This window comes from Pangasianodon hypophthalmus, chromosome 30, assembly GCF_027358585.1.
Source record: "Pangasianodon hypophthalmus isolate fPanHyp1 chromosome 30, fPanHyp1.pri, whole genome shotgun sequence".
NCBI lineage: Eukaryota > Metazoa > Chordata > Actinopteri > Siluriformes > Pangasiidae > Pangasianodon > Pangasianodon hypophthalmus.
Window position 1 is genome coordinate 3,886,049 of NC_069739.1, and position 27,071 is coordinate 3,913,119.

Below are 27,071 nucleotides of genomic sequence, written 5' to 3' on the forward strand. Positions count from 1 at the left end.
ATCCTTTACTTTAAAGCAAAAACCCAAAACGGATCTGCCTTAATGCATCTTTATTTCCAGAAACAACAAACAGTGGCCTGAGAGTGTTAAAGTTTTGATAACTTATTTCAAACTGGCATAAGATGAGTGTTAAGTAATTAGATCTCATGTTCAGCTAATTAATACTGGATCACAATAAGTACCTTTGATTTAATTAAAAAATTTTTGTTACACAAAACGTCACTTAAATTCCATTTCAAAGGCCTTAGCACCTCCATCCACTTGGTGTCATTGTGAGTTTATAAACTTTTTTTTTTTTTTACTGAATATTAAAGAAGTTAACGTAAATTTGGACGTCTATTTTCATATTGTTATTGTAAGAGGTACTTGAATTACTCTGTGATTTAAAGTCTAATGATAGCCATCTGTTTAAAAAAAAAAAAGCATCTCCAGCTCCACTAGGTTCATTTGGTGTGTGTGTGTGTGTGTGTGTGTGTGTGTGAGAGAGAGAGAGAGAGAGAGAGATAAACAGCTTGAAATTGTGTGAAACTCTCGTCTCTCCTGTGGTGTAACGTGTTCGAAGTTTTTCCCACATCGTTGCCAGATGGCGGCTCATGTTGCATCTGCTCATGTGTATGTACAATACACCCTGTATTTCAATAATGAGGCAACAGATGAAACGAGGGAGGGGAGGAGAGAAAGAAGAAAAAAAAAAAAAAAAAAAAAAAACCACACACACCAAGTGGCTGACATTTATTTATTTATTTGTATTTAACGCATCAAGCTCATAGTACAGATATTTAGCACATCTTGATCAACCAAGGAAATAGCAAGAGAATCAGAATAGCAAAGTTTCCCTTTCCCCCTCAACATCCAGAGCACAGTTACGCAGCAGCCTTCCTCTTTCAAGTGCAGCGGGGAAGGATGAGAAAAAAAAAAAAAACGGGTCCAATTCATCCACAGTCACCTCAGAATCTATTGGGGCAAGGGGGGGAATATCACTGAAAAAAAGTGGGCATGAAAAAAACAATTCAGTTGGTCCACATAATGTATAGAAAAAAGTACAAAAATATGCAAATTTAAAAACGAAAAAAAGAGGAATGCCCCAAACTATGCTAGGGGGAGTTTAGAAAAATTTTCAGCCACAATTCGACTCTCAAGACTCAACTTCCTGCCAAATGGTCCATATGGAAGATATTAGTTTAAGACCTTTCCCTGGTGAGCCTGGTAGAGATGCTTATTAGAGATGAAGGATATTAGAGATGTCGCGATGCTTTTAGAGAGGCTGTGAGGATTTTAGAGAGGTCGCGAGGATACTGGAGATGTCGCGATGCTTTTAGAGAGGCTGTGAGGATTTTAGAGAGGTCGCGAGGATATTGGAGATGTCGCGATGCTATTAGAGAGGCTGTGAGGATACTGGAGATGTCGCAATTCGTTTGGAGATGTCGCGAGGATTTTGGAGAGGCTGCAAATCTTGACTGTACAGAATGGTTGTGGCTCAGCCCTGCACTTAGATTAAACAAGTGCATGAAATACAAGAGGTACATAAAAAAAGATTTTACTTAAACTTTATCAAATTGCAGTGAAAAATTTAACTATTTTTGCACATCCGGCTGTTCTCAAAACTGCCCCTTCGGGTATTACAGTTTAAAATACATGAGTACATTTCAGAACCCAAAAGCAGGGCTGAGAACACAACGCTAAATTTTTTTTTCCCCCTCTGTAATGGGTTTCAGTAAGAGCTGGAGCTCTTGTTTAGGGAGGACGCCTTGTTTCCCTGTTTGGCAGCAGGACATTCACACTCTCTGGCTGGAAAGGCTTCATGAATTTTGCCAAATGGGGAAATAAAGTCCTCAAATCATCTCTCCTGAGTCAAAGTCTTGTGGAAAGTTTTTTTTTTCCCTTCTGAAAGACCTAAATGCCTCTGCGCTCGATAATATTTATATTCTTTTGTAGGTGAGAGCTGGTTTTAATTTCCGATAAGGAATGGAACGAATTGTTTAACTGGGAGGACGATGGAGAACCCGTGACAGAGGATTGATCATTTAAAGCTGCTTTTTGTCAATTTGGGAGCGATTGAAAGTGAACCGTTGCCTGCACTAATATTTTAGTCCATCGTGAGCCGCACAGCAGAATTTAGCATCTCTCTGAGCACGCCCTGGGAAAGGTCTTTAATTTGAGAAAGAGCAAGAGAGAGTCCAAAAAAAAAAATTTTTAAAAAGTGGACACACGAATGTCAGTGCATGTAGACTGCACTATTCACATGCAGCATGTAGGGGACGAGGCACTGGAGTCACATTTTTGACTGGTTCACTGTTTTTTAAAAAAAACAAATAAAAAAGTGTGGAATGATCCGGGAGAACCCTGACATGCTCAGATCCATGCGCGTCTATTGTGTGCGCTTATCAGGGATGTGTATTGTTTAGGAAATGGGGTGAGAAAGAAAGAGAGAAAAAAAAAAAAAGCGCTTTGCTGGGGAACGGGCACCATGCTGACCAGCCCTCAGGACTGGAGGGGTCCTGAACAATGAGAGGAAAACAAAAGACCAGGCATTCACGGTATTCGCACACGTGTGGAACGGCTCCTCGCACACGGCTACATTCACGGCCCTTTTACAATCGCTGACTTTTTTCATTCAGAGGCATGGAATATTTAAAAAAAAAAAAAAAAAAAACCCATGAGTGAAATAAGGTGCCTTTTGTTTTTGTTTTAGTGCTTAAACAAGACGCTTTGGTGTTTTCGGTGCTCATTTTAAAGTGCAATTTTTATACTTTTTTTTTTTTTCCAAAAGGCTTGTTTGGTTGTGCACTTTATTAGTGAAAAGGCATTGAGAGAGTCTCAGGGTTTAATATATATATTTATTAGATTATATATTTATAAATTTAATTTAAGTTTTTATTAGTGCTGTATTTCAAAATCAGGCTTATTGAATTGGCAGGGTGTGAGGTTTTATTTAAAATATATATATATATTTTTTTGAGGTTTGGGTGGAGTTTTGAAACCCGACACGTCGCTGATTAAGACGTGATGTGGCGCGGGCGACGAGACGGATCTGAGCATGCCAGGGTCCCTGCTTAGTGGGCGCGGAAACCCTGTCTGTGGAGGATGAGGGGGGACACCTGCAGGAAGGGGAGGCTCCTCAACTCTACATGCACTTCAAGATCACAGCAAGAGTGAGCTAGAATATCTACACGGACACGACGAGAGCTTTCATGCAACATATCTACGGATCGGGTACGAGGACGTTTACGGGATAAACTCGCGATACAGCTACAGTAATGAAACTCCGAGCAGCAGCAGCAGAGCCTTGTGGCTCCGGCCGCTTTCTTTCTGCGCTTTCTCATCTTTAGCTCTGCTGGCTCTGCTGCGGCTTCTTAGCGTAACTGGTAAAGACGAAGTTGTAGTCGTTGAAGTGGGCCAGCTGGCGATCCATGCGCCTGTAGCCGTCGAGTTTCTGCGCAGACGAGAACACGCTGCGACACTTGGAGCGCTTCTCTCACACACACACACACACGAGAGAGAGAGAGAGAGAGAGAGAGAGATAGAGAGGGAGAAAATCCATCAGCAAATACGAGAAGACATCACAGTATACGAACAAATGTTTTCCAGAAATTTTATTCACATAGCACCAGAGAACTCCAGATATAGCCTGAATGTAGTTTGCTCATTTATTAGCGTATTTACGGTAAGCTTTCTATTCCAGCAATTACGATAAATGTTACATAGACAAAAAGCTTGTTAGCTACATTTGTGGAAATTCTGCATCTTGACAGGAACGATTTAGAATGTTTCATCGTTAAACATGGCTCAAGTAGTATTTCATAAAATATAAACAATTCGTACCTGAATTTCCCTTCGGGGATTAATAAAGTTTCTTATCTTATCGTATTTCTTACGAAGTGTGAGTTTAAAATGAATAAAAAAATCAATCAATCAACCGTAATCTACGCTTACCTGATTAACAAAAAGCGTAGTCACAAATTTCCCTGGCTTGAAGACGTCCACGACTTTTCGGACGAGGTCGTCGTAGGACGTCTGGGAGAGGTTGGTTTCGAAACTAACGTACGAGAACTCTGGCTCAGGGGTGATGTGAATCGTCCAGTAAGTTCCCTGTAGAACAATGCAATCGCAAAACCAGTCAAGAGAAACCGCTAAAGTTTATTCACTTTTTCATTTAAAAACAAAACAAATCTGTAACGTTAAAAGGCTATAACTTTATCATAACGCTGCCTCCTGGTGATTTGTGTTTATTTCAAATAACCACGTCACCTTTTTTTTTTTTTTTTTTTTTTTAAGTTTAAAAAAATCATTATGGCTAACGTTCTTTCTGTAGCAGTGTAAAAATTAAGACTCATTATTATTTAAATACAATAAATGACTAATTCATTAATGAATAACTTCAGAGAAACTTTAAAACTTTAAATCGCCCTAGTCGATTCGCACGCATTAGCGCTTGGACTAAACCAAAAGGTGGACTAGGCTAAGATGGCAGGTTGCTGAGATTATCGAAGACGCCCTACGTACATCCGTTTTCATTCCATTCATGGAGTATCCACAAGGGTTGAACATTGTGGCGTCGATCACAGAACCTGGAATCAGGTCACGAATTCCACTCATCTGTGGAGTAAAACAGCACAGGTTACATTAGCAATTCGCTGCTACACAGATATATTTATATTATACATGAACCATCACAGGGTGTGTTTCCACCGAGGAAGTTCAAAAATAATAATAGTTGTTGCCCTTAACGACTGTGGGCTTTGATCCATTTCCAGGTCAAGGGCCACAGGAAGTAGGATCGAGGATACCAGAAGGCATCAATTAGAGCAGGGCGTTCATAAACGTGAACAATCAGGGATGCCTTTAACTGTTTAAAAAAAAACAAACAAACTAAATATTCATCTAATATGAGATTTATTATTAAATCAAATATATAATAAAAAAAAAAAAAAAAAAAAAAAAAAAAACTCACTCAACCTGTTTTTGTAAATGCACATTTTAAACAAATCATTTTGCTTCTTCTAGAAATAAATGCTTAAAAAAAAATAAATAAATAAAAATTAAAAAAAAAAAAATAAATAAATCTTCCAATAGATCAAGACTATTTCAAGCTATTTGAAATTAGTTTAAAAAAAAATAAAAAAAATCTAGAAATAGGTTTAATAATATATATAATTAAAAATAAATATATTTGGTTTACTGTAATCTTATAATAGAAAGTGCTAGATCAATTCCACTCCAAGATATCTTCACTTGCCAAGATGTTATTTATTAAAGCAGTGCTTTATTATTTAAAATCAGGCTTCGTTTATGCCAGAAGGTTTTATTTCCTTTCCTCCTTTCCCCTTTTCTTTCCATCTGTAGAACCTAGCATTATTAACATTGTCATTACAGGTGTAATAACCAGTGAAATTAATAAATAAATAAATAAATAAATAAATAAAACCTTTCAGAAACTTACAATTTGCCCCTGGTTTTAAAGCTTTTCAGTTCTCAATTCGAAGATCTTAAAAATAAATAAATAAATAAATAAATAAATAAATAAACCAGCGTACACGAGTGACATCATTAGCGGAAACACCATCTTTCATGTAGAACTGGTCCATCACGGCTGGGTCGAGATCGCTCATCAGAACCTCCAGCGTCTGGTCTGCCTGCTTGTTCTCCCAGTACTCCGGCAGCTCCAGAGTAAACAAGTACCTGAGGAAAATCGGGAACGTTTCCAAAATCTGAACCAACCATCCGAATGGTGCGTGTTAATGCTAACGATACACTGCGATTTGTAAATTAAAAGTACCAGCAGTCAGAGTTCAGACGTCCCATACAGTAGGCTGCTCCGTCTGTGGAAACAAACAAACAAACAAACAAAAACCATGTCAATACAATCTCAAAAAACTCAAGAGCTTATAATCTCTTAAGAGATTGGAATCCATACAGCAAAAATGTAGTGTTGAATACGAAAATGAAAGTACTGAGATGGTGGTGAAGCGTACTTGGGAAGATCTGGCTGAGAAATCCCACTTCCTCCTCAAAAGTGCGGTGGGGGAACTCCTGATGGGCGGGCTTCATAAAGTTCTTACGAGAGTAGAAGAAATTCTGCATGATACAGGGAGAGAGAGAGAAAAAAAAAAGAAAAGAAAAAGAAAACAGCAGCATATTAAACACTAAAAAAAAAAGAAAAAAAAAAAGAGGAGATTAATTCCTCATTGGATTCGACACTTCATGTGTAGCCATGTTTAATCCTTTTGTATTCATTCTGTCAGGATGTTCATAAAGATGTTTCCTCCTTAATAAAAAATGGTGAACTGAATACGATTAACGAAGTACACTCTCCATTTTGCACTAAGGACATGAGATTAACTAATGTGGGATGGTGGGAAGGGGGCGGAGCTTCCAGGAGCATCAGTTCACATCAGCGAGTTCAAGACACTTACGCAACTGTCAGTCATTCGGGACTGCTCTTTCGGTGTCCTCTGACGCAAAAATGTATAAAGTCTATCAGCAGGTGTGTGTGTGTGTGTGTGTGTGTGTGTCACAATCACCTCAATTGTTCAGCCATTTTAGAAACAAAATAGTTTCATAAACCGTCAGTAAATTTTAGATATGGCATCGATGTGTGACTAAATTGTATATTATTTACAGCACCAGAGTTGTTGTTGTTTATAATAATAATAATAATAATAATAATCTAATTAACCATCTTTATTTAAACTGGTCAATATTGCAGTTAGAAGTGATCATGATTATGATGCGTGTTATCAGCGTGCTAATGAATGTTAACAGGTTTCCAGGTGTGCGGTTTTTAAACGAGCCTAAGCCTTCATTTTGAAAAGAACGTGGATAATTTAATTTAATTTAAAAAAAAAAAAAAATAATAAATAAAAAACTGTCAAGGTGTGTTTAGAAAGGTTAAATATTCTAGGTACATTTCTTTTGTTTAACGTTGTTGCTTACAAGCGTTACAGCGACACTGCATCATCCGAGCGCAGCTCATTATAATCATGGACAAGCAAGAAACGGCTTCTCACGTTCGTATTAGTGTGTGTGTGTGTGTGTGTGTGTGTGTGTGTGTGTGTGTGTGTGTGTGTTCGTTCTCACCTCGATGGCGTCAAAGCCGCAGTACTCGCGCGCCAGCTGCAGCAGGGGCACCAGCGCTTGCAGTAAGAGGGTGGTTCCGCATGTCTTCAAAATGAAACGTCTCTTGGAGACAAACATGCTACTCTCGCTGCAGGAGGAAACACAGACACAGAAGGAGCTTCGCTTTTAATTTCATCCGTCTCTCAAACATCCAGCAAGAAGCATCTTCATTTAACCGCGGAGCTCGGTCTGAGGCCTGAGGTGCGTGTCGTGGCTGGAGTCCATCGCGCGTGGTGACGGACGTCTGACGTGTTCTGATGCGCGCAGCGTTACTAACAAGACGATTCGAGCAGGCGGAAATCTGGCGCGAGGGCCTCATCACAGTCCCGCCTACTTGTTTTCTATTGGCTCACAAGACCACGGCTTGTACAGTCACAGGTCAAAGTTCACCTAGATAACGTCGGTAAGTAACCAGAAGCAAATGCGCGTCTTTCACGTTACGCGTCCTTTCCCCTTCAGTGATTCCGCTTTTTTAGTACCGGGTGAATTTCACCAGGTGAGCGCTACTTTAGCTAAAAAAAAAAAAAAAAGATTTTTTTTTTGTCTCTCATATCACCGTAGCAACAGGTCAAAAAAAAAAAAAAAAAAAAAAAAACCTCAATGCTACAGCTAAACCTTAAGTTTTGGCACCCCTGCCAATTTATTATTAATAAACTCTAATGGACTATAATGTTCCTGTAGACACTTAACACATTACTATTACTAAATATTATAATAATAATAATAATAATAATTTTTTCACTGAATACAGATTTTCAAAGTGCTTTACACAGAAAACATGCAATTAACTGAAAACCAAAAGCAAAAGTCAAGTGCTAGATTTTATTACAGATTTTTTTTGTCCTGTTGCATAAGTTTTATTCATTTATTTAAATTTTTATTCTTAAAACCACTAATTTATCAGCTGTTCAGTGGAATTCCCAGTTAGAACAACCGACTTTCTCTTCGCTTTTTTTCGCTTAACAATATTTTTTGTTATTAATCATAATTTTAAGGTTTGTCAAATTTCTAAGTTAAAGTTTCTTAATGTGCTTAACGTCTCGAAGATTAGCATGTCTGAGAAGTTTTTAAAGCAAATGTATAATAAAGTAATATTAACGCACAGTATCGTAACTACTATTCAAAACTGTGATAAAAGGCACTGTTTATTGAGGGGAAAAAATAAATAAATAAATAAAAAGACATCAGCAGTGTGTGTGGTTAGCATCGTACAGTTTTTATTGTTCCAAATCTTCCTGACTAATTTTTTTCCCCTCATTTATTATTAAACTGCCTTTAAATTATTCAACGAGCAGAGCTTTGTTTTCTCTCAGCGTGGATGTGCGAGTCACGTGAGTGTGTGAATGTCAATAAGTACAGAGAGAGAGAGAGAGAGAGAGAGAGACACACACACACACACACACACACACACACACACACACACACAGAGTGCATGAGGCAGACACACAGACAGAGACTCACAGACCGTGAGAGAGAGAGACAGACAGAGAGGGAGGGCGAGCGAGCGAGAGAGACAGACATACATAAAGAAGGAGGGCGAGTGAGAGAGAGAGAGAGCGAGAGAGAGAGAGAGAGAGAGAGACAGAAGGTCAAGTGGGACAGACAGAAGGAGGGTGAGAGAGAGAGAGACAGAGAGGGAGGGCGAGCGAGCGAGAGATACATATAGAAGGAAGGAGGGCAAGAGAGAGAGAGAGAGAGAGAGAGACAGACAGAAGGAAGGAGGGTGAGAGAGAGAGAGAGAGAGAGAGAGAGAGACAGATAGAAGGGGAGGGTGAGAGCGAGAGAGAGAGAGAGAGAGACAGACAGATAGAAGGGGAGGGTGAGAGAGAGAGAGCGAGACAGAAAGCAGGAGGGTGGGCGAGAGAGAGAGAGAGAGAGACAGACAGACAGAGAGAGGGTGAGAGAGAGAGAGAGACAGAAGGAAGGAAAGAGAGAGAGACAGACAGAAGGAGGGGGGGGGAGAGAGAGGGAGAGACAGACATACATAAAGAAGGAGGGCGAGTGAGAGAAAGAGAGACAGACAGACAGACAGAGAGAGAGAGAGACAGACAGACAGAAGGAGAGAGAGAGAGAGAGAGAGAGAGAGAGAGGGCGAGAGAGAGAGAGAGAGAGAGAGAGAGAGAGAGAGAGAGAGAGACAGAAGGAGGGGGGGAGAGAGAGAGACAGACACCTACCTGAGTATATAAGCTTCCTGCTTGTCAGTCTTTGTCACACTTATGATCAAACAATGCACATTCTCCAGAAGTTTGTCCCACTCAAACCTGAAAAAACAACAAAACAGCATGTTAACGCCTTCGAACCACAAATCTCTCTCAACGCCAACTAGATTTCAGATTCTACCACAGCTGTAGTGAATTCTCCACTCTGATTGGTCAGAAGGTGACTAACAGCGTCTCTGACAGTAGCGCAGGTTTGCATTAATGCGCTCGTTCTGATTTATTGTCGTTTCTATAGTAACGTGGGGACGCTACACGATAAACGAGTTTATTAGCTGTGTGTTATTTAACAAAGAGAACAATGCGTGTAATCAGTGTGGAAGAGTTTTCTGGGGGAAAAAAAAAAAAAAAGGTTAAGGAAGGAGTCTCCAGTGTCAGTGAAGTTTACAGTTCTTGGTAACATTACAAGCCACATTTTTATCCTTATTAACATCAAGAAAAAGGGAGGGGGGGGAAAAAAAAAAAAAAAAAAAAGAGGAGAGGTTTGTTAGAGGAATGAGTTTATAGCTGTGTACGTGTGGAAAGTTCAGGAAATAAAACGCTCCAATAAAAAAGTAAAATAAAAAAAAATATCGACACGACACACATTTCCCTCACAACCAAGTGTTTAAACAGCTCGATTACGGCCATAAAATAAACCTGCGCTGAGATCTGAGGGCGTTTTTTCTTCTTCTTTATGCTAGACACCCGCACGCAAACGACTTCCTTCAGCGCCTGATAATCGCGCGTGCTGATTGGACACTGCGCATGTGATCAGATTAACAGATTAAATATTCGTAGAGAGTGTGGACATACGCTGACGAGGTACGTTAATGACTAACGCTGTAGAGTAAGGTGTGTACCGCTTCCGTGTGTGTTGCATAGTGAATGTTTATTTAATGAGTCATCACTAAATATGACTCTCTCTCTCTCTCTCTCTCTCTCACACACACACACACACACACACACACACACACACACACACACACACACACACACACACAGAGAGAGAAAAATTCTCAACCTTAACAGTCATGATTCGTAGAAGTGCCTTGCGCCATAAGGGTTATTTTAGGACTCTGCAACTCAACCCCCTCCTCACCTGCTCCTGTACAACTGCCCCGACACTATTTTAGGACGGATAACGGTGCCGGCTTTAGCAGAACAGTGTGTGTGTGTGTGTGTGTGTGTGTGTGTGTGTGTGTGTGTGTGTGTGGCTTAAAGCTCTGAAGGACAATGTAAAGCCACTGCGAGTCCGCGATCACATACACGCATCTAAATTAGTGTGTAGCGTGCAACAAGAAAGAAAAAAAAAAAAAATCCTATTTTTCGCTCAAGAGCTCGTCGAAAGATCGTAATTACCGAGAAAAAGGGAGTACACTTCTCTTCATTTCTCTTCTATATTACAAACGAAACAGAATGAAACATTCTCTGAAATGAGGACAAGGAACAAGAACTGTTTCTTCTTTTTTCTTTTCTTTTAATCCCCGTGTTTAGACATGCCCAAAATTGCGACATCTCTAAAACCTGCCACAACGTTATTACTATTATTCTTATTAGTATAATTATAATTATTTACCTGTTCAAACTTAAACAGCTATTCAGAAACAAACTCGGATTGAATACGCGCGGCGATAAAGTCGTGTTATAAATCGGTCGTAAACCCGTCGCTGGTCCAGTGGACTTTCTGATTTGAGCGGTTAACCTTTCCCGGGTTCGGAAATCACCGAGACGTAGCGGAACATCTCAGGAGAACGAAGTCGAAACTAAAACTCGCAGGCGTAGAACGTTCTCTGGTGTACACGGTCTCAGAACCTCGAATAATCACGTACGGTTTATTATCAAGCATAAAGTAATTTTAAGAAAAAAAAAATAAAAAAAATAAAAATACTATTCTGACCGCACGACTCAAGACTACCAAAACATAATTATAAAACTTATGACCACCAGTTAGCATCATGCAGACTACTAGCGTCAAATGCTACCAAACATTTTGTACCTAATTTGTCACAATATGCTTTTCTGATACATTTTGAATATTGTGATCTTTTTATTAGTATTTTTTAAACATAGAAATGTCTTCGACTCGTCAAGCACACAAGCAATGACACAAGTTTAAATATTAAAATCATTTAAATATACAAAATCAAATGGTTTGAAACTGCTGCCTGTTTTTTTTTTGTTTTTTTTTTAGCTTTGATTCATTTCCATGGAAATTTAGGCGTCTGTATCGTACTCTCTCCGCGCTATAAAACAAAATTTGGACGCAGAACACGTCTCCGTTTGATGTCGGTAGAAAATCGGTGTGAAAATTTTTATTATTTTTCGCTCGAAATCCAGAAGCGTCGTTTCTCCACAGATCCTTAACATTTTTCTACTTTGAAAAAGCGGACGCGAGCCGCGGCGGTATTTAAGCGGTGTAGAACACCACGTCCTGTCTCGTTGTTCCGCGAGGTGACGAGGTTCCTGTCTCTCTCGCGCGCAGGCAGGGTGTAGATTTGTGAATCAGATGCCCTTGTGGACTTATTTGGCCATTGGCCGAGCTCCAGCACCCGTGAGCCGCTTCCCAGTACCTCAGCGATGGTTTAATCCTTCCTGACCGTAAGCTAACACCGCTCGTCATTCACGCCGACCTCCTGGGAAACCGTAGCCACGGTTATCGGGTTCCACTGTCAAGAAACCTAGGCGTTCCTGGGATTAACGGCGTTGGAGATCGGAGACGTAAAAGGGGGAGAGAGAGGAGAAGGGAGAAAAAAAAAAAAAAAACCCACAGGGGATAATTACGTTTCTAGTACGTTCTTCTGTGTTTTCTGTATAATCCAGATTTCCTTACTGTGTTAGAACGTTCTACTGATCTATCTACAGCTCTGAATCAGACGATCGGGAGCTTCATGAGGGCATGTAGAAGGACAAAGTACACACACAGTGCTGGGGTTTTTAAGAGTAACGCTGTAGTTACGCCGCTGTAGTTACACGTGCAGAATTCGAGACGAACCTCGAGTCGTTACCGGGAGCTCCGTTTTTGGATCAGCGCAGCTAAATAAAGCGTGTCGAATGATGAGGAAACATTTCTGCTTGAGACACTGCGTTTCTCAACACACCTGACTCGACTCATCAGCGCATTACCAAACCTTCGGGAACTTCAGATGCGCGGCAGACGGCACGATCCCGCGTTTTCTTTTCCGATTCCTTTCTGCTGGTATCGGATCGATACTAACCGGTACCGACTGTCAGATTGGTGCCGTTTCTTAAAATGACCTTTCGTCAAGCTATTTAAAAAAAAAAAAAAAAAACTATTACATTGTGCACCTGTGTAAAGAGAAGGAAAGTAAAGACGAAAGAAACGGAGAAACCAGCACCGGTTCAGTAAGGAATAAAACACTCCGAGTCGTGCCTTTATAGGGAAATAATCAACAACGGGGTGGTGTGATGAAGCAGAGTTACTCTTACCACTCTAAAGTTGATTATTTTCCCACAACTGCACATCCCCAAGTGTTTTATTCCTCTTATACCACAGCAGTTTACCAACGATTACTATTACAGGAGGTTAGAACGAGACTCCAGCTATGTAGCTATCGTTAAAATAAATAAATAAATAAATAAATAAATAAGCTGAAAGACTTTATGAAGAAAATCAGCTTTTCATCCTCAGACTTTCGTTTCTTCCAGGCTTGAAATATTACACACATCGTTATCTGAAGTATAAATATCCAACATGAAACCTTTGCGAGTTTGTTAATATCAAAATAGCTTTTTTTTATATATATATATAAGAGATTTAAGACGTCTAGAGCGTTCTGAATATATTTACTCTCGCAATAAGTTTGAAAGGTAGCTAATATTTTGGCTGTGTTGCTCATCGGTACTTCAGAAACGCTCAGCGTGTCTGTTGTTCCTCATGTGAACAGTTTGGATGTTAATAATTTTAAAATGAACCCTACAGTATAACTGGACTCGTTTCTCCAGATACCTTCACGGCGCTGACGCTTCGTCCGTTAATCTAAACGTAACTAAACACCGATACGTGACGCGTACCGGGAAAACACAGCCGTGTGTATAGTGATGTTTATTTTTCCTCATCGCATGTTACATTTATGATTCCTATAAAACGGGCGATTAGTTCCACCTCAGTGACTCCGTGACTAATACGAACTTTACGGCAAGACGGTCAGTACGACGATATAATATCGATTCGGCGATGCGTTGAGATTGTGATACATTTGATGTTAAAAATGTATTAAAATTGCAAAACTATACAAGATTTAAAGAGATCGTTAAAAAAAAAAAAAAATAAAAATAATAAGTCCTTTTGAGTGTTAGTGTTAAATATTTATTAGCTGATTATAAATAAAATATAAAGTTTTATTTATTTTTTTAGATATTAAATAACGAAAAACGAAATATTGTGATGCGTATTGTGGAAATACCTTTGAGAATTGTGATCGTAAGTAAGTCATTTATAGACACAAATTCGTACCATGAGACGTACGTAAGACGTTTATAAACGTGGCTAACTGCATCTACGAGATTTTTTTTTTATATTGTGACAAGATGTCATACGACTCCTTTGACTAAAAAATAACATTTTGTCATTTTTTTCTTCAACTTAAGCACTATTCGGATGGGGTTAGTTTACAGTCACACGTTTGTAGTAATTTCGATCGAGTCGCACTACGTACACCTCACGTTAATACAAGCTGATTGTTCCGACACTTAATTATCATAAGCGCTTGTTGTAGGGGGCGTGGCCTCACAACTCGATCATTAGCAAGTCACATGACCACAACGTTCACGTGCTCGTTTGCGTTTCTTCCGTACGCATCACAGACGGCACGTCGGAGCCGAAACGTCCCTCTCCGTCAGGTTTCCAAGTCGACCTGTAACGTTTAGCGATTTCGCGCACGGTACGATGTTAAACGTTTCTCTTTAAAGCTTTGTACCGTCGTCGTGACTGTTGTCATGATCTGCGTCTCAGATCAGAAACCGTCTGCGTACATTCAAAAAATATTTACTAATCTAGAAAATCCAAAGAGACCTTTCAGTTTAGGTTTAAAGACGTTTTTATCATTTAGACACTAACTGTAATAAACCGTTAAAATAAATCGTCAGTACGTGATAACAGTCTAGAATAGTATACGAGTACGTATACACGTAAATAGTAGTAAATAGAACACGGCGTTACGTGGTGCTACACTGCCAACGCTATTTACGCATTGATTTCTGAGGACGTGCACAAGTGACACGCCACATGACCGCAGGAAACGTGCGGCGGCCATCTTGCGTACGCTTATATACATAGCGAGTATAAATCAGCCTTAACATGTCTGTAGCTTATACGTGTGCTATACAAAAACAAACAAAACCCCGCAGGATATAACGTCATCTTAACTAACCTATCGATGTGGAATTAGTAAAACGAATCCCGTCCGAATAGGGATTTCGTTTTTTTTTTTCCCCTTTTTCGTGAAGTGATTCAGCGATAAACAAAATAAACAATCGAAATATAGCTACATGCTCAGGATCTCGTGACCCTGACGGCATTCATACGCCTCGGAACGAAGTCTCTAAATCTACGTAGTGTTTCGATGTCTTAAATATGACCCAAGTAACATTTTAGAAATGACATCACGGATATAGTATGTCATGCATGCACTACATGCACTAACCTCCATTTGTAATGAGTATTATAATGAGTGTAGCTGCTTACTGGGTGTTAGCAGCAATTCTCACACACACTCACACACACTCACACACACTCACACACACTCACACACACTCACACACACTCACACACACTCACACACACTCACAGGCGCGCGCGCTGCATTGCAGTGTGCCGTAAATCGTGCGCGTGTGACAGCTCGGGCTTTTTAGGAACCCGAGCCCAGGAGCGCGTGCGCCAGCCGCGTATTCTCGAACGCAGGAGTCACGTGGTCGGAGTCCTCACGAGGCACCAACGGACGACCCCAAAGAAAAAAAAGAATTCCAAATGAAAACTGACCAATAAAAAATTAAATATGCAAATTAGCTGCAGAAACAATAAACAAAGCGACACTGTAGTGAAGCTGGAGCGCTTTATTCAAAGACGTGCCGCCATTACGTCATATCTCATCTCTCATGCTAACGCCGCTGGCTAACACGCGTTAACACATTATTAACGTTACTTACACACTCAAAAATTATGTATTCATTTTTAAAATATGTATATGTATGTATGAAATATTTAACGGATTTTTTTTAAAGTGGTTTTTATTACACCTCGTTTAAAATAGTGCTGTCGCGAATCAGACAGAGAGGAAAAAAAAGATAGATATAGATAGAGAGATAGAGAGAGAGAGAGAGATTAGCGTAGAGATATCATGTCAAGATGATAAAATGTCATATTCTGAGAGACGTTATCACGAAAAAACATCCAAACAGGCGTCAATAGCAACCCAAGTTAAATATCGGAGATGTTTTTAATCAAAGCTTCGGCTTGCTACGCCATAAATGAATGACTAAGAGGGGGAGGGTGTGTGAGCTACTGAGCAAACATAGCAACCAGGTCACCATTCAGCTCTCTTTTTGCATCAGAAATACAGTTATAACCAAATAAATACCTACTAGTTCACGTCAGATAACGCTATTGTCAAGGCCACGCTACACTGAGTAGAAATACGCAAGGCTTTAAATAGACGAGGGGAGGGAAAAGAAAAAAAAAAAACAGGCCGAGTCCCAAACAGCGCCGTGCTCCCTGTGCACGCGCACTACTTAGCATCCATGGTAACGCCTTCATGCACCCTATCTAGTGCCCTACTTATGCACTAACATGACATTTGGGATTCGGGCTCGAACAAATTGCCGTTACGGACATTTTTTTTTTTTTTTTTTTTTTTTTTGGACTAACCTCGGGATGCTTCGTAGGTCCCCGGTACCTTTGCTGTCGTCCTGCCGGGAGAACCAAACCTCCAGCAGCTTCTCGGTCCCCTCGAAGAAATGCGCACTGTTCTCTTCCATCGTGACACAACAAACAGACAGAAATCAAAATAATTTTTTTTGATTTCAGCTCCAAATCAAGTCCTTTGCCTTCTCAAGCTAAAGATGTTAAAGCACAGTCCTTGAGTCTTGGGTCCTGGTGTTGTTTCTGTTAGTTGGGTGTTTTGTTTTTAACGTCTTTTCACCGACTTTTCCCCTTTTACAGAGAATAACCGTGAGCGAGTGCTAGCTAATATCGCCGGCCATACTGTGTAAAGCAACGTTTCCGCGCTGCGCCTGCCGTTTTATTCCGTGCACGCGCTCGCCAGACTTCGCTTCAGCCAATCGTAATCGAGCACCCGCCCCTTTCTCTTTCTTATTGGCCGCTGAACGACGCAGCTCACGTTACCAAGACGTGAGCCAATCGTCATCGAGGTCCCGCCTGATTTTAACTTCGGATTGGCTTTCTCTGCTGTCAATCATTAAATCTGTTGCGTAATCAGTATCGAGGTTGAGCGGTTTTGTTTTGCGTATTTGTGTGAGGATTTATTAAAAAGCTATGCAGCGCTGATATTAATTAAAATATACAGCACATAGTTTTCATAAAATAAGGGGTAAAAATTCTTAATTTTTTTTTTTTTACAGGTGATCGAAATTTTAATTTAAAAAAAAACAATTTTTTCACACAACGTGATTTATTTAAAAAAAAAAATACTTCCTAATTTTACAAACAAACAACGTGTAATATTAATTATGTATACCCGCGTTTTTATTATTATTATTATTATTTATTTATTTTTTTATTTATTTTTTTGAGAGGGAATATGACTATACGCAAATGCGCTGTCCGCGACGCGCTGTGCGGATTTGTAGTTTCTGTCACCCCGCGCTGTCGCTGACGCGGACGCGATGCTCGCGCTTAGAAAACTACAGTTGCCCACAATGCTTTGCGCGCCGATGAAAACACGTCAACGAGCCAGTGAACGTTGAGCGGAGCGGACCAAAAATCCCAAACAAGGAAATGGTGGGGGGAAAAAAAAAATAACAACGATCCGATTATTTAATTAATGCGTGTTATAATTAATATTTTATTGGATTGTCAATTAAGGGAATATTTATGGGTTAGACAAAAAAATGGATTACGACTTCAAAACGAAGCTGGCCGCCGAAAGAGAGAGAGTGGAAGATCTGTTCGAATATGAAGGTTGCAAAGTGGGTCGCGGCACCTACGGGCATGTTTATAAAGCCAAGCGCAAAGATGGGTAAGAAAACAAAAACAAAAACAAAAACAAACCCAACCGTCATCTTACTGCGCGTGCTTCAATCAGTTTACCGCGCGTGCGGGGGATTTGTGTATATACATATGTATGTGTGTGTGTATGTGTGTGTGTTTGTGTATATATGTGTATGTGTGTGTGTGTTTCTGAGCTCAGGCTGTCACTGTTTTTGTTTTTACACACACACACACACACACACACGGTCCTCCTCCTCTTCCTCCTCCTTCAAAACACAACCGACGGCGCGCGCGCTGTTGTTTATTTTTAACGCGCGTGACACGAACTTCACTCTTCTGACATTATACTGACTGTTTTGTTTTTTTTTAGCATCATCATTATTATTATTATTATTATTTTAAATCGAAAGAAAGACAAACCATTCGGCGACCAAACATTCTGTGCTCGATCGTTTTTTTTTTTTTATTTTATCATTTCAGCGTCGCACGTGCTTCATAAACAACCGTTGTTGTTGTTGTTGTTGTTTAACGGTCGACTGATTTGAATGTTTCTGTAATCGTGCAGTTTGCTGAATGAGAGACAGGAGACGTGTGACACACGCTGGGTTTCCTCTGTGCATAGTTCAGTCACTATAATGCTAAACTACCAGCTGTTAGCATCACCTAAATGACGTCATTCAAACTCTACTTTTCTGTTTATGATTATAATGTAATTATCAGCGTAAATGCGCTAAAGTTATCCACTGCTACATTAGTCACTCCTGGGGGTAAACCTCAGATTTCCACTCGATATACGAGGATTTTGAGTCATAAGGTGACGATTCGATATTTGGCGATACCACTGTATCTGTTACGATACGATACTATACTACACAATACCATACTATACGATACTACACTACACTATACAATACTGTACGATACTATACTACACTATACAATACTGTACGATACTATACTACACTATACAATACTGTACGATACTATACTACACAATACCATACTATACTACACTACACTATACAATACTGTATGATACTATACTACACAATACCATACTATACGATACTACACTACACTATACAATACTGTACGATACTATACTACACTATACAATACTGTACGATACTATACTACACAATACCATACTATACTACACTACACTATACAATACTGTACGATACTATACTACACAATACCATACTATACTACACTACACTATACAATACTGTATGATACTATACTACACAATACCATACTATACGATACTACACTACACTATACAATACTGTACGATACTATACTACACTATACAATACTGTACGATACTATACTACACAATACCATACTATACTACACTACACTATACAATACTGTATGATACTATACTACACAATACCATACTATACGATACTACACTACACTATACAATACTGTACGATACTATACTATACAATACTGTATGATACTATACTACACTACACTGTATGATACTATACTACACTACACTGTATGATACTATACTACACAATACCATACTATACGATACTACACTACACTATACAAAACAATACCATACTATATGATACGATACTGATACGATACTATACAATACTATACTAGATGACACTATACTATATGATACTCTACTACACTTTACAATACGATACTATACGATACTATATGACACGATACTATACTATATGATACTCTACTATACTTTACAATACGATACTATACTATATGATACTCTACTACACTTTACAATACGATACTATACGATACTATATGACACGATACTATACTATATGATACTCTACTACACTTTACAATACGATACTATACGATACTATATGACACGATACTATACTATATGATACTCTACTATATGATACACTACTACACTTTACAATACGATACTATACGATACCGTACTATATGATACGATACTATAGTATACGATACAATGCTATATGATGCTACTACTCCTACTCTTATTACTATTACCACTGTATTGTTATTATTACTGGTACCACCACTGCTACTGTAAATATTACTATCACTACTGCTACTACTCTCCTTACTGTATTATTACTACTGCTACTGTTAATATTACTACTAATACTACTACTACTCTCCTTACTACTACTGTATTATTACTACTGCTACTGTTAATATTACTATCACTACTGCTACTACTCTCCTTACTGTGTTATTACTACTGCTACTGTATTATTACTACTACTACTGCTACTACTCTCCTTACTACTACTGTATTATTACTACTGCTACTGTTAATATTACTATCACTACTGCTACTACTCTCCTTACTGTGTTATTACTACTGCTACTGTATTATTACTACTACTACTGCTACTACTCTCCTTACTGTATTATTACTACTGCTACTGTTAATATTACTACTAATACTACTACTACTCTCCTTACTACTACTGTATTATTACTACTGCTACTGTTAATATTACTACTACTACTGCTACTACTCTCCTTACTACTACTGTATTATTACTACTGCTACTGTTAATATTAATACTACTACTGCTACTACTCTCCTTACTGTATTATTACTACTGCTACTGTTAATATTACTACTAATACTGCTACTACTTTCCTTACTGCTACTGTATTATTACTACTGCTACTGTTAATATTACTACTACTACTGCTACTACTCTCCTTACTGCTACTGTATTATTACTACTGCTACTGTTAATATTATTACTACTACTACTGCTACTACTCTCCTTACTGTATTATTACTACTGCTACTGTTAATATTACTACTACTACTGCTACTACTCTCCTTACTGCTACTGTATTATTACTACTGCTACTGTTAATATTACTACTAATACTGCTACTACTCTCCTTACTGCTACTGTATTATTACTACTGCTACTGTTAATATTATTACTACTACTACTGCTACTACTCTCCTTACTGCTACTGTATTATTACTACTGCTACTGTTAATATTACTACTAATACTGCTACTACTCTCCTTACTGCTACTGTATTATTACTACTGCTACTGTTAATATTACTACTAATACTGCTACTACTCTCCTTACTGCTACTGTATTATTACTACTGCTACTGTTAATATTATTACTACTACTACTGCTACTACTCTCCTTACTGCTACTGTATTATTACTACTGCTACTGTTAATATTATTACTACTACTACTGCTACTACTCTCCTTACTACTACTGTATTATTACTACTGCTACTGTTAATATTACTACTAATACTGCTACTACTCTCCTTACTGCTACTGTATTATTACTACTGCTACTGTTAATATTACTACTAATACTGCTACTACTCTCCTTACTGCTACTGTATTATTACTACTGCTACTGTTAATATTAATACTACTACTGCTACTACTCTCCTTACTGCTACTGTATTATTACTACTGCTACTGTTAATACTACTACTAATACTACTACTACTCTCCTTACTACTACTGTATTATTACTACTGCTACTGTTAATATTACTACTACTACTGCTACTACTCTCCTTAGTACTACTGTATTATTACTACTGCTACTGTTAATATTAATACTACTACTGCTGCTGCTACTCTCCTTACTACTACTGTATTATTACTACTGCTACTGTTAATACTACTACTAATACTACTACTACTCTCCTTACTGCTACTGTATTATTACTACTGCTACTGTTAATATTAATACTACTACTGCTGCTGCTACTCTCCTTACTACTACTGTATTATTACTACTGCTACTGTTAATACTACTACTAATACTGCTACTACTCTCCTTACTACTACTGTATTATTACTACTGCTACTGTTAATATTACTACTACTACTGCTACTACTCTCCTTACTGCTACTGTATTATTACTACTGCTACTGTTAATACTACTACTAATACTGCTACTACTCTCCTTACTGCTACTGTATTATTACTACTGCTACTGTTAATATTACTACTATTACTGCTACTACTCTCCTTACTGCTACTGTATTATTACTACTGCTACTGTTAATACTACTACTACTACTGCTACTACTCTCCTTACTACTACTGTATTATTACTACTGCTACTGTTAATACTACTACTAATACTGCTACTACTCTCCTTACTACTACTGTATTATTACTACTGCTACTGTTAATATTACTACTACTTCTGCTACTACTCTCCTTACTACTACTGTATTATTACTACTGCTACTGTTAATATTACTACTAATACTGCTACTACTCTCCTTACTGCTACTGTATTATTACTACTGCTACTGTTAATATTACTACTACTTCTGCTACTACTCTCCTTACTACTACTGTATTATTACTACTGCTACTGTTAATATTACTACTAATACTGCTACTACTCTCCTTACTGCTACTGTATTATTACTACTGCTACTGTTAATACTACTACTAATACTACTACTACTACTCTCCTTACTGCTACTGTATTATTACTACTGCTACTGTTAATACTACTACTAATACTACTACTACTCTCCTTACTACTACTGTATTATTACTACTGCTACTGTTAATATTACTACTACTTCTGCTACTACTCTCCTTACTACTACTGTATTATTACTACTACTACTATTGCTACTACTCTCCTTACTGCTACTGTATTATTACTACTACTGCTACTACTGCTACTATTACTACTGTATTATTATTATTGCTACTGTATTATTATTACTGCAGCTACCATTAACACCACAGCTGCTGCCGTTACTACTATTATTACTACTACTACTACTATTACTCTCTTTACTGCCTCTACTGTAGTATTATTACTGCTACTATCACTGACACCACTGCTGCTGTTAATATTAATACTATTACTCCTGCTACTGTATTATGATTACTGCAACTTCCACTAACACCTCTAGTGCTGTTTAACTGCTACTACTGTCCTTACTACTACTACTGGTGTATTATTATTACTAATATTACTACTACCACTATTGCCACTGGTACTATTAATATTACTTCTACTATTACTTCTAACTACAGTGTTATTATTAATGCTGTTGTTAATATTACTACTACTACTACTATTATTACTACTCTATTTACTACTGCTACTATTACTACTGTTACTGTATTATTATTACTGCTTCTGTTAATATTACTCGTACTACTATTATTATTACTCCTACTTTATTTACTACCGTATTATTATTATTACTACTGTATTATTATTACTGCTTCTCTTAATATTGCTACTATTACTACTACTGTATTACTATTAATGCTACTACCACTAACGCCGCTATTACTGTTAATATTACTTCTACTATTACTATTATTATTACTACAACTACCACTAACACCACTGCTACTGCCATTACTACTACTACTGTTACTGTGATGCTAATTATAATATTATTATAATAGTATTATGCTAATAATAATAATGCTACTGTTACTACTAGTTATCATTCTTTGACATGAGTACTGTTTTTAATCTGAGTGCTTCGTGATTAAATTTTAATGCAGCTTTCAGATGTTTGAATCAAACTCGCCGTCAGTCAGATACGCAAGCTGTACAAAAGAATTTGCAAATAAAAAAATCAGAAATTGGTTTGATCCAAAAAAAAAAGCACATGAATGTACTGTACTGTTCAATCCTCCAAGTACATCAGGTGCACAATTGGCCTCTTATTCACAGCTTCACAGGAAAAAATGCATTTTGCTGTGTTTGGAGAAAAATAAGTAGCGATGGACGAGGGGGAAAATGCCATAATCGCGTTTTAACCTCACACATTTTTCCTGTTTTTGTCTGCTTGTTACCCCTGGCGTGTTTAAAAGTCATTGTGTCCGTGTCGATCGTGGCCTTGTGAGAGTTTTAGGCGAGGATGTTGGGTGTTTGGGAACAGCTTGTTTTCTCTGGGATCACACACACAGGGAGTCTAAGCGCCACTGCACACCATGGAGAGGCGTAAAGCTAAAGTTACAGCTATAATGTAATGAGCTAGCCTGGTTTCTGGCTGATTTTTTTTTTTAAACATTATTGTATGATTGCTAGATGAGATGTTTTCTAAATTATTGATATTTCACTGTTCTGCATTATTGGACAATTATTTAAAAGTAGTCACGTCTTTACAGCCTGTTTTCTAAACATAACAGCTACAAGATGAGTGCTGGAAGATGAGAAATAAATCAAACTAAAGCCCTCGATCCCAAATATCGAGTACTAAAATACTGTAGGTGTGCAGTCCGATCAGCTGCACGTGAAATTAGTGAGTGTTGAGGGAGATTTATGAGGTATTTTGCGTGAATGCTGTCAAATGCAAAGTAGAAGCAGAAAACAATAAGCAAATGAGGTTTTTTTTTAGCGCATGCAAATTGTTCTCGAAAGCCACGGATTGTTCAGAGCTCAAAGAGACTCCTGGATGAGTGAAACTCAAGTACAATTTAAGAACACATTGTCCAATCAAATTAAAAAAACACATTGTCCAATCAAATTAGTTAACACATTATCCAATCACATGGGGTGCAACCTTTCTTGATACCGTGTTCTGTTTTCGGAGGAAATCAGAATTTTTGTTTACAATACAAAATGGACGTGTAGAAATGAGTGCATTTTGTCAATGAAATAAAGGTGAAAGAAATCTTTTTCAAATGCTCGGTTTAAATGCTCTCGGCATTGGAGGTGTGAAACTGTTGCAAATATCTAACATAAAACCAACGTTTCCGTAGCAATTATAATAATTTTAAGAAATTTTGGATTGTTAAAGAGACCAAGGCATAATTTCGATGAACGTTTTCTTAATTCTGACTTATGAAGTAGTTCTGTGGTTCTATGAATGAAATTTAGTTTAATTTTATTTATGTTATTTATTATTTATTTAATAATTATTTAGTATGGTTATTTATTATGTTTATTATGTAATTATGTTAATTTAATACCTAGTTTGCGCGTTTTATTAACGCTATTTTACCCGGGTGAAAGTCGTACTCCTCCGTAAACCCAGTTCGTAGATCAGATTGTGAGTTTTTTTGTGTCAGGAAGTCAATAAGGCAGGCTGTTTGCATGGAGATAAACATCTCTGCTGATGTCTGACACGTGACGTTACTAGCTTACGTATTAAAAACGTTTATTTGACGTCTCTGAACGCTAGATGCGAGTTCTTCATCTGTGTTGTCTCTCTTCCCTATGTCGGATGTGCGTGTCCTATTTTCTTGCCTCGCCTCACCACATTTAAAACCTCGCTGTCTCGTCTCGTCTGATGGTCGGATGTATGCACACATCCGCAGAACAACATGACAACACCGTACTTTGCCAAGTTAATGTTTAATCACACGTTTTTATTAAATGTTGGGTGGACAGGTGATTAAGCAAGCTGCTAATACGGCATTATAGCTGCTATAACGTGCAGCTAAAAAAAAAAAAAACAGTGAATCGTTGGCAAATCGCTGTTTATTCCTATAAGAGGAATAAAACTCTCCAGGATGTGCTGTTATAGTAAAATAATCAACTTCACAGTAGTAGTAGTAGTAACTGCATTGATTAATTTCCTATTCCAGCATGACCCCAAGTGTTTTATTTCTTATTTAACACACTGCCTTAGCCCGCTAGCTTGTTATACATTTATGCTAGCTGCCATTTTTTTTTTTAGCCTAGTGAACGTTGCTTGCTAGTTAGGTAACAAAATGTAAATTATTTTCCTGTCTTTGCTAGTAAAATGTCTCCTATGTGACAGTAGCTTATATAGTATTAAATAAAGCTGTAAAGTTTCTGTGTAACAAAAACCTGGGGCTGGGCGAGTACACTAGCATGTTTACTAGCTAGCGAAATTATTGATTAGGCTAATAATTCTTCTCTAAGGATGCTAATAACTGATGAATTACTCATTTGTAGTAATGTGTCATACATTTTTTCATTAAATATTTGTTATATTTTAGTCAAAAATGAGGCTTTTATTGCGAAACTCTTACAAAGCAGCACCATATGAGATGTTTCTGGTAACAAAGCATTGCTAAAACCACACCAGGTTCCTCATCAAGGACCAAAAACTGATAATTATTGATAATATGAATGAATAAACCAATTCACTGGCTCACAATACACGGGTCATATATCATGCTTTTGCTGTAGTTACACGATACACACGCGTGTGTGTAATAAAGCACGTGTTTACACCTTTGTTATTTTCCTTACGGATGATTGATATGATTTATTTTGATAAAAATACACAGTGGAACAGGAAAACCGCGACCTGCTGACACTGATTGTAGGTGAAGCGCAGTGTAGAGCTGCCTGCCAAAAACTCTGCAGCTTTCTCAGTATTGTTCCCCCACAGGGCTATAAAGCGAGTCAGAGATTTAATGACTTCAGTCCTTAAGACGAAGGAGCCTGGTTTATGCAAGCATTCAAATCAAGTGGTACAATAACCAAATCACTCAATATCACGATTTGCACTCAGGCACGGTTTCTGCTCGGAGTTTTAGATTGTTCATTTCTCACTGCTCTATCAATTCCTTTTAATTACAAGATAATAAAGAATAGATAAAAATAATTAACTAATTATCTGAGCATCTGAGCAGTCATCTCTTACGTATTACCCTATGTCTACATATACTGTATGTTATTAGCCTACAGACATTAGCTTTAATTGTAATAAATTTTTTATTGGTATTATTATAATTATGGTGAGAATTTATACCACAATACACTTTTCTTTTCTTTTTTTTTTTACACTTTTAATATATCGTCAGTATCACAATCGTTTTTTGTTTTTTTTTGTAGCTACAACCTAAAACGTTATGATATTGAGTCTGAAAGCTGTAAAATGTTAACATTGTTGACATTTTATACAGACTTTTTTTTCCTTTTAGTGTTAAATCATTTATTTTGCAGGCAAAACAATCATCAAACTCACAGTTTTCGTCTTAAAACTACTATTTGGCCGGCAGTAAGAATATATATCGTGAAACATATCGTGTATCAATGTATCGTTTGTCTTACACTGCGGTGTCGCATTCTCGATTCTGATTGGTCAGAAGCTGTTGATTTATTTTCTATAGCAGCAGCCCTGAGTGTATTTTTGGCTGCAAGGCAAATCGCAGGTTTATAGTAAAGGCTTTTTCTAACGTTATCGTTTATAATAACAGCTCGTTCACAGGAGCGCTCCATATGAACCAAATTTTTAAAATTGTGTAATCATTGATTGAAGTTTTCTGTAAGGAGATGTTTATTTAACATCTAAGGAAGGAGTCTCCAGTGTTAGCGCTTTGTAACAGTCACCAGTAAGTTTTCCGACATCTTAAGGACAGAGGAGTTTACGGTTCTCGGGAACAAGAGAAGCTGCCTTTTGTTTTTTTTTAATAATGAAATTTTATTATTTCTTATTAATGTCAAGAGGAAAAAAAAAGAGGCTGGTGCAGGAACGAGTGTTTATAGCTGCTGTAATGTTGGAGCTAACTTGTTTCACAACATGAAATGTAACTATAAATGGATAAAAAGCATGACATCATTGTTTAGTTAATAAGAAATTAGTTGTTTACAAGTTGCTATGATACAGGAGGAATAAAA

General features: G+C 37.8%; 2 protein-coding genes across 4 annotated transcripts in view; one reads left to right on the forward strand and one right to left on the reverse strand.

Annotated features, from left to right (window-relative positions):
- Positions 1-726: 726 nt before the first annotated feature.
- amd1 (adenosylmethionine decarboxylase 1) lies at positions 727-16,551 on the reverse strand. 3 transcript variants are annotated; one of them, XM_034302000.2, is made up of 9 exons: positions 16,198-16,551; positions 9,291-9,377; positions 7,078-7,204; positions 5,952-6,075; positions 5,777-5,819; positions 5,535-5,679; positions 4,504-4,596; positions 3,934-4,089; positions 727-3,469 (listed from the first exon to the last, which is right to left on the reverse strand). In XM_034302000.2, exons 1-9 carry the CDS (start codon positions 16,305-16,307, stop codon positions 3,326-3,328), a joined length of 1,029 nt encoding a protein of 342 aa, XP_034157891.1. In that variant the 5' UTR covers positions 16,308-16,551; the 3' UTR covers positions 727-3,325. The 3 variants fall into 3 exon arrangements, with proteins under 3 accessions (XP_034157891.1, XP_034157892.1, XP_053087760.1); XM_034302001.2 differs by having other exon boundaries at positions 5,973-6,075; positions 16,198-16,550; XM_053231785.1 differs by lacking the exon at positions 16,198-16,551 and adding an exon at positions 15,122-15,573.
- A 537-nt stretch (positions 16,552-17,088) lies between these two features.
- Positions 17,089-27,071, forward strand: part of cdk19 (cyclin-dependent kinase 19) — a 67,845-nt gene continuing 57,862 nt past the window's right edge. Inside the window, exon 1 of the mRNA XM_053231798.1 lies at positions 17,089-17,527. Coding sequence (XP_053087773.1) covers positions 17,400-17,527 — 128 coding nt within the window. The 5' untranslated portion in view covers positions 17,089-17,399. The remainder of the gene's footprint in view (positions 17,528-27,071) is intronic.

Bases quoted from the DNA above. Each gene is read 5' to 3' on its own strand.
- amd1 (XM_034302000.2), bottom strand. From the start codon at position 16,307: ATGGAAGAGAACAGTGCGCATTTCTTCGAGGGGACCGAGAAGCTGCTG. The intron at 6,076-7,077 runs GTGAGAACGAAC...TGTATCATGCAG, and splicing joins GCGGCTTTGACGCCATCGAG to AATTTCTTCTACTCTCGTAA. The intron at 3,470-3,933 runs GTAAGCGTAGAT...GTGTGAGAGAAG, and splicing joins CTACGCTTTTTGTTAATCAG to CGCTCCAAGTGTCGCAGCGT.